Genomic DNA, 11,412 nt, shown 5'->3' on the forward strand with positions numbered 1-11,412 from the left:
TTATATAATGCAAAAATAGATGATTTCTTAATCGTAGAAACAGATGCATCACACTTGGGCAGGATGCCTAAAAGCAATTATACGGGGAAAAGTATTATTGAGATTAGATAGTGAGGGAAACCTCATATCTAACTCATCAAAAGTATACAATGATAAAGCACACATTGGTATGAAAATACCATTTGAAGTAAACAATGATAAAGTATACAGTGATATGAAAATATCACCAAAAGCATACATTGATACAGATGTATCATCTGAAGTATTAAAAACAGATAAATACGAGCAAAAACTATGCAAGTATATATCGGGAACATTTTCCCAAACGGAGCAAAATTACAGCACACATGAACGAGAAACACTAGCATGTCTCAGAACATTGAAAAAATGGAAAGTCGAGCTTCTACAAACAAGATTCGAGTTACGAACAGATTCCAAGTATCTACTTGGATTTTGGCGCTATAAACTACAAGAAGATTATTGCCGTGGACGATTGATTCGCTGGCAATTACAATTACATCAATTTCATCCTTATCTCAGATACATCAAAAGCGCAAACAATCATATAGCAGACACTTTGACGAGAGAATGGAAGCCATCATGGAAGATTAACGGAAGCCATCATGGAACATTTTCAAAAAAGCATTCATTCATGAAAGAAACATTGTGAACACCATTCATGGAAGATTAACGTCAGCCATGACAAAAGCAAACATTATTCAAAAACATGTCTTTTCGGAGGCGGGAGGAATGACGTAAGCAATGACATAAGAAGCCATTATTAAAGAAGACACATTATTGAAGACATGTGGCCTTTCAATATGGAAAGGAATTGTAATTATTTGTCATTTGTCTTTTATAATTATTATTGTCAAAAAATAGTGTCTAGGATGTGAAATAAAGTGTATAACCCTCAATAGTCTAGGAGGCTATATTGTAAATATGTATGTCGTATTGCAATCAAACGATTGCAACTCAATTATGTAACTGACTCTCTTGAGCCTATAAATAGGGCCTTTGCCCATATGAAATAAACAAGCTAAAATTGAGTGTTTAAGATTTGAGTTGTTCTCAATCTTCTTCTGTTGAAATAGCTCGTCTATTTCTGAATAGCAGAACCCTATCCAAACATATCCATATATTCATATAAACATATCAAACCCAGACAATCAATCCATCGTCAATCCATTCCGACACATCATTCAGGTATATTCTATCCTAATTTTATTAATTCCGCCATGTTTTTCAATTTGGTATCAGAGCATGTTTATAAAAAATTGATATCAGAGCATGTTTATAAAAAATTGGTATCATTATAAAAAATTGATATCAGAACATGTTTCTAAAAAATTGCCAAAAATAGGCGTATGCCACTGAGTATGGCAAGCACACGGTATTCTTTAGTAAAAGGCGAAAGAATAGTTCGCTTTGTGCTTACCACATGGCTGCGTGTCTTCTTACATCCCAGCTGCTTGCTTTAAGTAACGACTCTCACACCTTCTCTTTCATTCCAGCAGCCGATGTGGGATGACACTAAACAAACTCATGTTTTTCGTAAATCACCTTGTGTTTGAGGGAAAATGTTATAATATATTAGTAATTCTCGAATACTTCATATTTCCATATATAATAGTTTTATTATATCATTGAATACTTTTCTTATATTCAATATTTTAGGCTTAATGATAATTGTCTATGTTTTGTTTGTATATGAATCCAAAACGGATCATTCAAAAAATATTGCATATTATATATTGTTTATAATAAACATAACTACCACATTTTGTGTAAGCTCTCTTGACATCCTAATTAAGCTATCAATACAATTTGGAGTCGAGTTGTCTATATGGGCACCTTTGACAAATAGATAAAGTCGTTTCATAATTTTTTCTGATTACAACATTTAGCAAGAATAAACACCAGATGATCCGTAACCTTTTTTACTTTATCTTAAACAATATGAGTTCCTTTCTTGTACTTCTTAAGTACCATTTATAGGTAGAACAAAACTGAAAATTGGTTATTATTGAAGAAAATGTTTCAAATATATTGTCATGTTATTAGTCAAACACATAAAACATGTTACTGCTTACCTTGTTTCAATTAAATATAACAAAAATAAAGCTTGAATGGTAAAACCACTTCAAAAAAGTCATGTATAAAAAACTATTAAAGTTAACCACCAATTGCTACAATAGAAAATTTGTATTCAAGTAAGCTGATATAACAAGAACCAAATAAAAATACTTTAAAATTATAATATGTTGTTATAATATACAGATATATAAAAAAAAAAACTTCAATTGACTTTTTTTCTTTTGACTTTATAAGCTGATTCTTCATCTACCTAAAACATAAACAATATATGATTATTTACACAGTGATGACTCATATATCTCTCTGTATCTAGACTCTAGAGCGTGCACTTCTTAATTTTTTTATTGTTAAATAGCATATACATGGTCTATATAAAGAACTATGCAGGAACTAAACCTCTTTCATGGCTCCATAGATGAATCACTTCAACTTGTTGCTAACCAGCTCCCTTGTATACTTGTTGATCACAGTCATATGCATGACTTGTTCTTCGTCACTAAGCCATGAAGAGGAATGTTCAGCCTTGTTTCAGTTTAAGCAAAGCATAATTCATCAAGGTGATGCTGCTTGTGCTGCTAGTTGGTTTCAAACGTTCCACTCTTGGAAGACCACAAGCAATGCATCAGATGCTAATTTTGATTGTTGTTCATGGCATGGGGTGGAGTGCAGCAACAACCATGTTTATGGTCATGTAGTTAGCCTTGACTTGAGTGAAAGCTTTCTTTGTGGGCATATCAACACTACCAACACCCTCTTCAGCCTTGTTCATCTTCAAAGCCTCAACCTTGCCATGAACTACTTTGATGAATCTCAAATCCCATCTGAGATTGCTCATCTAAAGCAGTTAAAAAGCCTCAATCTCTCTCATTCTGGTTTTAGTGGCCAAATCCCAAATGAGATCGCAAAGTTGACGCAGTTGTCTTCTTTAGATCTATCAGGGAATCCACTAAAGCTTCACAATCCTAGCCTCAAGAATCTAACACAAAACTTAATAGAACTCGAAGAACTCCATCTCTCAGGGGTTGACATTAGTTCTTCTGTACCTCATTTCTTCTCCAACTTTTCTTCTTTGAGGTCAATAAGGTTATCCAATTGTTCGCTTTCGAATGAATTCCCTGCCACTATACTTCAACTACCAAAGTTGAAAATTCTTGATGTGGCATACAATACCAACCTCACTGGTTCCTTTCCTGAATTCCATAACAACAGTTTACTTGAATATATAAATCTTAGGGAAACAGGTTTCTTTGGGATTGTACCGGAATCTATAAGCAACCTACACCATTTAACCTACTTTCGCCTTACTAAGTGCTCTTTCTCAGGGGGAATTCCAAGTTCACTATCTAACTTGACACAACTCACTATCTTGGGCCTTGGTTACAATAAGTTCACAGGATTTATTCCTTCATTGGTAAGTCTTTCCAAACTCAACTCTTTGGAACTTACGGGTAGCAAATTCGAGAAGGGACACTTGCCCAATTGGCTTAGCAAGTTGACTAAACTTAGCAGTCTGTATTTATACAAAACAGACATAAACGGTGAAATCACACCCTATCTTGCAAACCTTACAAAACTTAGTGTTCTTGTAATGGGAACGAATTCTCTTACTGGTCATATTCCATCATGGCTTTTCAACCTCACCCAACTAACAAAGTTAGACCTTCAACAAAATCAATTGCAAGGACCAATTTTAAGCTCGTTTTCCAACTTGAAAACCCTTCAATATCTTCACCTAGGTTCGAATAGTTTCAGTGGGAATGTAGACTTAGACATGTTCCTACAACTCAACAAACTCGAGACTCTTGGGTTAGGTTACAATAGGATATCATTAACGTCCACCAACAACTACACCAATACCACCTTACCAAAATTTAAACTCCTATCACTGTCGACATGTAACTTGAAGGAATTCCCTGCCTTTTTGCGATTCCAAAATACGTTGGAAGTCTTATTTCTCGACAACAACAAAATTAATGGCATGGTACCCGTGTGGATCTGGAACAACAGCAAAGAATCATTACAAGTGATTGACCTTTCCAACAACTCCATCACTGGGTTTCATCAGCATCCACAAATTCTCCCATGGAGACGTTTACAAGGATTTTCCATCAAGAATAATCAGGTTCGAGGGGAGCTACCAATCCCACCACAAACCACAGTTGTTTATTCAGCCTCAAATAACAATCTAACTGGAGAAATACCACCGTCGATATGTGAAGTGAAATCTCTCAAAGTGTTGGATTTGTCTTCTAACAACATGAGTGGCACTCTTCCTCCATGTTTCGGTATCTTAAGCAATTCATTGTTGAGTATAGATCTAAGGCAAAATAACTTTCATGGCATGATGATGGATTTGTTTATGCATGGCAGCCAGCTAAAAAATATTGATTTGAGCGAAAACCGATTTATGGGTCAGCTTCCAAGATCATTGACAAATTGTACTGATTTAGAAGTTCTCTCTCTTGGAGATAACACTTTTGATGATGTCTTTCCTTTTTGGCTGGGAACTCTTGCCAAGCTGCAAGTTCTCATTTTAAGATCCAACAAATTTTATGGTCCAATTCAAGGTTCAACGACAATTTGCTCACAATTCCCTAAGTTGCGGATCATAGACCTCTCTCACAATGGTTTCCGTGACCAATTGCGTGGAAATTACTTCCAAAATTGCAATGCCATGACATCGGTTTATGATGGTGAATCATCTGTTCTGAAATCAGATATGTCCTTCAAATACTTCAATTCAAGTATGCCATACACGATGACAATAATACACAAAGGTGTCAAAACAGAGTACAAAAAGATTTTAACCATATACACGGCTATTGATCTCTCTCGTAACCATTTTGAAGGAGAAATCCCGCTATCACTCAAAGATCTCATAGCGCTTGAAGCACTCAATCTTTCCAACAACCATTTTACCGGACGTGTCTTGTCATCGTTTGGTTACTTAAAGAATCTTGAATCTTTGGATCTCTCTAGAAACGAGCTATCTGGAGAAATTCCTCAACTGTTGGCGCAACTCAACTTCCTTTCTATTTTCAACGTGTCATTCAACCATCTTGATGGGCACATTCCCCAAGGGCAACAATTTGATACATTTGAGAACAACTCCTATGAGGGGAATCCTGGGTTATGTGGGAAACCTTTATTGAAGGAATGTCAGGGTTTAAAGTTGCCAAGACTTCCACCAACAAACAATGCATCTGAGTCTCTCTTCCCGAGCGAAAGGATTGATTGGATCATTATTTTATGTGGAATTGGAAGTGGGTTGGTTGTTGGGGTTGTTATTGGGAACTTTTTGTATACAAGGTATAGTTATTTGTTCACAAAGAGGAAGGACAGATGGGTAAGGCCACTTCGTAACACAAGGAGAAACCAAGGTACAATATCTAATCATATTACATTACAGCTTTGTTGCAAACTATGTTGAAAATATTTTCTTGATGTCATTTTTTTTAAAGTTACTTATATACTTTAAAGCAATCGTTACAAGATGTTTGTGAGATTTACTGTAATAGTCTAATAGATATGTTTCTCAACTTTGTCTTTTTAACTACTTTTAGTTTTTTTTATCATGTATCTAAAACATAACTAAATTGTATATCAAGACAGATATGCATCTTAGAAAAGAGGGTATTATGTACATAATTTGTTTAAAATACAAAAAGAAAATCCTTTTTACTTTAACTTGGATATGTATATGTTTTCAACATGTTATTTGTTTACGGTACATATATATATGACGATCTTTATGAAAGGCATGTTTGTTTTGAATTAATGTGTTATGGTATAGTACATGTTTAAGTATTTTGGATGTATGCAATCAGTATCAATGTGTCATTACCATGTTTTCTGAAGAACACAGTTTACGGCTGTGGGAAATGTGATATTTTCTAAATTAAGATAGATAACCGTGAATTAAAAACATAAAGCTCACCTTAACATGTATCTCAGGAGTGCTATAGCTTCAAGTTTGGAGCACAAGGAGAAGGTGTAGAAGGCCTAGCTTCAAGGGTTTTTAGTATGTTTATAGTTCCTAAGTATGTAGATTCATGTATGTTATAAATGTATATATTTGATTTAATCAAACTTTTGTTATTATAATGTAATAATTTTTTTGATGCTAATTTAGTAGCTGTATTTGTCAGTTTTCACTTATACGAAATAAAGGAAAAAAACCTGGTCAAAATTATAACACTGATAATTGGTTGGAGCCCACCAATGAAGGAAAGGACTCTCCAAAAATAGGCGTATGCCACTGTTTATGGCAAGCACACGGTATTCTTTAGTAAAAGGCGAAAGAATAGTTCGCTTTGTGCTTACCACATGGCTGCGTGCCTTTCCTTCTCTCAGCTGCTTGCTTTAAGTAACGACTCTCACACCTTCTGTTTCATTCCAGCAGCCGATGTGGGATGACCCTTCCTCCCTTTCAAACCCCTTTTCCACTTTTATCTTCTTTTTCCCCTTCTCTTGCTTTGATTTACTTTTTGATCTGTTTTCTAGGAAGTGTTCTTATATGGGTTTTGAAAAAAAAAAAATATTGGATATTGGATATAAAATTATAATAAGATATTTGTGAACGATAGGTTTGATTGACCACAGAACACTAAAAAAAATGACAGTCTTTTGAAATTAAAGTACCTTTCATATTATATAAAACGAAGGTGTAAACAAGTTTGTATTGTGAAAAAACCGGGATCATATGCTTCGTAAATGTTTTCGAAAATAATGAAAATTGTAACATTCTATTACATCTATAGAATTGGAATGAATTGCTTTGATTAACCCAAAAAACAGAGTACAAGCTATATATCATTATATATAGAGCAACTAGCTAACAACCTAACTCTAACAATCTTGCAACTAATAAATACAAAAGACAAATGTACCCTTAATACAGAAATGACGAATATACCCCTTCAGGTTCAACAGATTCTTTGTTCCTTAGTTGGCTATAGTGGTGAAAAGTGCAAACATAAAAAACATTTATGTAAGGTTAGCTTTGAAGAATGTTAGCAGCATATAACATAGCATCTTTGGCAATTTCTCTTGAGGTTTCCATGAACTATACTAGTGTGTGTGGCCTTAAGGAGTAAGCAGCATATTGAGGACTACTCCATCTTTGCATTGGGATGGCTACAACCGAGCTAAGGAATGGGATAGATGCAATACGTGACTATATTGTATGTTGATCATTGGGTTGAGGATTATGTCTCAATATAACCAATGAAAACAATATATATTTTTTTGATTTAACTCAAATTCTTTTAGAGTTTTTATATAGAAGTCTATTTTCATTAATTTGTTGTTACCCTATTTGGTTATAATGTTTAGCTTCGACTTAAGAGCCCCAGTTTTAAATCTTGGCAATAATTATTTTAAATTATCTTTTATGGGTCTTTATCCGGAGCTAAAATATGTTTCGACCAATCATGACTAGATAATCTCATACTAAGAGAAAATGGATTAAAATTGAAACAACCCTCACTATAAAGGATTGGGAATAGCAACGTACTTTATCAAATATTTCAATTTGATGAGAACTCATTGCGGAAATCCCAGTTTTTTACTTTATAAATGTCACGAGACAATAAAATCAACTTTGGGTGCACTCGTTATAAAATGATGATAAATCAAACCATGTGTAAGTCTAGATTGTCTAATCCATACGATTCCCAACAATAACGTGAATAATATCATGCCTCTAATTGTACATCTAACTTCTTCATATCTTACTCTTTAGCACATAAGACACATCCAAAATTTAGACATTTATTGAATTCTTTAAAACATCTTAATAATGGAAAAGTGGTTTACGATAGTAAGCAAAACATCATAAGATATATGCCCTTTATGTATGCATAACATGCAAAAGCTTCTTTAGATCATTTTTTATTCGTAAACATCATATAACACTTCTAAGCTTCTTGTGCATATATAGAATGAAAATATACTTCCTTGAACTCATATTAATATTGTGTAAAGAACATTCATAATAGTCATTCATTGTTCATTTCATGCCATGGTTTTCTAACAGTTAGTTTTGTTTTTTTAAATACTAATGATTATTATATTATGCATGTGTCTTTTGTTCCTTTGTTTCCTTATATTGAAAAATAGAATGAAATAAACAAAATTACATTTTTCTACTCATTTCCTTTATTCCTTTATTTCTTATCTTAAACTGATTACGCAAACAAGACTAGTTGATTTTTTTTAACTTTGAAGATTGGTTGGAGCCCTGGAATTTCATGATTAATATTCCGGTAGGACCATTCTTCATAAAAGAATTTCTGATTGTCCCTTTTCTATATCTCTTATAAAACGGACTAGGTTTTGCTGAAACCAAGTAAAACTCCTAATTCTTAAGTTATTTCAGTTGTTCTGTTTCCAAACTAACAGCATTGTTAACTAGGCAAAGTAAAGTAGTAGAATTTTGAACTTTAAAAATTGGTTGGAGCCCTTCCGTTAAAGAAGAGACTCTCCAAAAATAGGCGTATGCCACTGAGTATGGCAAGCACACGGTATTCTTTAGTAAAAGGCGAAAGAATAGTTCGCTTTGTGCTTACCACATGGCTGCGTGCCTTTCTTTCTCTCATCTGCTTCATTTAAGTAATGACTCTCATACCTTCTCTTTCATTCCAGCAGCCGATGTGGGATGAATCTTCCTCCCTTTCAAACCCCTCTTCACTTTTATCTTCATTTCCCCTTCTCTTACTTTGATTTAGTTTTTTATCTGTTTTATAGGAAGTGTTCTTATATGTGTTTTGAAAAAAAATATTCCATATTCCATAACTAGAACAAGATATTTGTGAGCGATAGATGCATTTGATTGACCAAAGAACAATAAAAAAAAATGACAGTCTTATGAATTTATAGTTTCATATCATATGAAATGAAGGGGTAAACAAGTAATTTTGTTTTACTTTTTGATATAAGGTATTGCACAAAATTTGGGATCGTAGCTTCATAAATGTTTTCCAAAAGAATATTGGTAAGATTCTTTTAGTTTGCTAGAGCGGTGAAAAGAGTAAACATAAAAAAAAAACATTTATAATTTATTTAAGGTTAACTTTGAAGAGTGTTAGCAGCATATAACATAGCATCTTTGTCAACTTCTCTTGAGGTTTCCATGGACTATACTAGTGTGTGTGTGTGTGGCCTTAAGGAGGAGGCAACATGTTGAGGACTACTCCATCTTTGCATTGGGGTGGCTACAACCGAGCTACGGGATGGGATCGATGAGTGCAGTATGTGACTATATTAGTATATTGTATGTTGATCATTGGACTCAGGATTATGTCACGATCCATATATGTGTAATTGTGTTGATAGAAGAATGACGATTGTGCCATCATGTTAGACTGTCTATCAGGATCAAAATGGTCACATCATACATAATTTGTTGTTTGCTTGGATGTTGGAGTTTTGCATAGCCATGGATGGACAAATATGTTAAGGGACCACATCCAGTGAAGTTGTAGTCGAGAACTCTCGGCAGTTTGAAATCGGGGTCACGTATGGACTTCGGGAAGTCGGGAGGGCATGAACAAGGTCGTGTCTGAAAACAATCTAAAGGAATACCTCTGGATTTCAAAAATGACCATGTTCATCCAAAACCTAACAAAAATAATATATATTTTTTAATTTAACTCAAATTCTTCTAGTTTGTTTTTATATAAAAGTCTATTTTGAAACAACCCTCACTGTAAGGATTGGGAATAACAATGTACTTTATCAAATATTTCAATTTGATGAGAACTTCTTGTGGAATTTTCAGTTTTTTACTTTATAAACATCACGAGTCAATAAAATCAACTTTGGGTGCACTTGTTATAAAATTATGACAAATCAACCATGTGTAAGTCTAGTCCAGTACTATTCCCAACCATAATATGAATAAGATAAAGTCTCTAATCGTACACTTAACTTCTTCATGTCTTTACTCTTTAGCACCCAAGACACATCCAAAATTTAAACATTTATTGAATTCTTTAAAACATCCTAACAGTGGAAAAGTGGTGTAGTAAGCAAAACATCATATGAAATATGCACTTAATTATGTATCATACCATTCACAATGCCTAAGTCGTATGACATGAAATGTATGCCTAACATGCAAAAAGCTTATTTGGATCGTTTTTTATTCGTAAACATCATATAACACTTTTAAGCATCTTGTGCATAGAATGAAAATATATTTCCTTGAACTCATATTAACCTTGTCATTTAAACACATGTGTATAAAGCAATGCATAATAGTCATCCATGTCCAACCCAATTATCCCCTTATGAGGATAATCGTTTCATGCCATGGTTTTGTAACAGTTATTTTTTAAATAGTAGTTATTATTATATTATGTATAGGTGTCTTTTGTTTGTTTATTTCCTTGCATTGAAAAACATAATGAAATAAACACTTCCTTTTTTTCTTATACTCATTTATTTTCTTCCTTTATTTCAAAAGGATTAGGCAGATACAAGACTAGTTAAATTTTTTAACTCCGAAAACCACCCCTTCATCGAAACTTGCATCAGCGGGAACTACTATCCACCACTACCTGTTGCACCCTTTCGAACCTCATGACCCTCTGTCAGCCACCACCCTAACAACCTCCTGCCATCGCCATTTGATCACCGTCACCACCGAGCCTCCATTACAACCAACCATCACACCAACTACACAACTTCTCACCGGAAACACCTTCACCACAGTACACCATCCTCTTTCCTTTCCTTAGTCGCCCTTCTACAGCCTCCATCCAAACCATAGCTAAAACAGCCAAGAGCAACAAAAGAAATAAGAATAGAATAGGAGATTGCATAGATGCGAAAGAATAGGGCACAATAAATTTATTCACCAAAAAAAAACAAGTCGTTAGAAAATCTTTTTTTTTTGTTGGAAACCTACAACAGCGGGTTATAAGGACATAATATGGACAAAACAACAGCTTAAATGGTATATTTTGCAATTGGATTACAATAAGGACTAAACATGTATAAAACGAAACAATCTTACTCTTTTAGGTCATTTTCTCAATTAAAAAGTGCTAGCAGCTACCATATATATATATATATATATATATATATATATATATATATATATATATATATATATATATATATATACTAGTAAAATTGCAGTTGAATGTAATTTGAAGATAACTTAAGAACAATAGTTCTCCAAGTTGGATTTATACACTTTTACTGAAGATGACGCCCCTAATGTATCACGTAGATACCCACCACAACACAATCCACCAAGTGCTCGTGACCCAGCCCCTGCTTTGCCTGGGCCTGCTCCAACTTTTGGTC

The 11,412-nt window shown here is 33.9% G+C and overlaps 1 protein-coding gene and 3 non-coding genes across 4 annotated transcripts; 1 reads left to right on the plus strand and 3 right to left on the minus strand.

Annotated features, from left to right (window-relative positions):
* Positions 1-1,335: 1,335 nt before the first annotated feature.
* On the minus strand, positions 1,336-1,447 carry LOC145122929 (U5 spliceosomal RNA). Its single transcript, XR_013714815.1, has one exon. It is a non-coding gene; the product is annotated as a U5 spliceosomal RNA (small nuclear RNA).
* A 1,069-nt stretch (positions 1,448-2,516) lies between these two features.
* LOC145118724 (receptor-like protein 7) lies at positions 2,517-6,224 on the plus strand. Its single transcript, XM_079054409.1, has 2 exons — positions 2,517-5,477; positions 6,052-6,224. Exons 1-2 carry the CDS (start codon positions 2,576-2,578, stop codon positions 6,060-6,062), a joined length of 2,913 nt encoding a protein of 970 aa, XP_078910535.1. The 5' UTR covers positions 2,517-2,575; the 3' UTR covers positions 6,063-6,224.
* Positions 6,225-6,309: 85 nt separating this feature from the next.
* On the minus strand, positions 6,310-6,429 carry LOC145122932 (U5 spliceosomal RNA). Its single transcript, XR_013714818.1, has one exon. It is a non-coding gene; the product is annotated as a U5 spliceosomal RNA (small nuclear RNA).
* Positions 6,430-8,556: 2,127 nt separating this feature from the next.
* Positions 8,557-8,675, minus strand: LOC145122930 (U5 spliceosomal RNA). The gene has a single exon (XR_013714816.1). It is a non-coding gene; the product is annotated as a U5 spliceosomal RNA (small nuclear RNA).
* Between the last annotated feature and the right edge of the window lie 2,737 nt (positions 8,676-11,412).

This window comes from Lactuca virosa, chromosome 6 (genome assembly GCF_052849685.1).
Source record: "Lactuca virosa cultivar CGN04683 chromosome 6, Lactuca_virosa_CGN04683_v6, whole genome shotgun sequence".
In the NCBI taxonomy this organism is placed as follows: Eukaryota; Viridiplantae; Streptophyta; class Magnoliopsida; order Asterales; family Asteraceae; genus Lactuca; species Lactuca virosa.

What these genes read in the sequence shown, in the direction of transcription:
- LOC145118724 (XM_079054409.1), top strand. Translation starts at nt 2,576, where the DNA reads ATGACTTGTTCTTCGTCACTAAGCCATGAAGAGGAATGTTCAGCCTTG.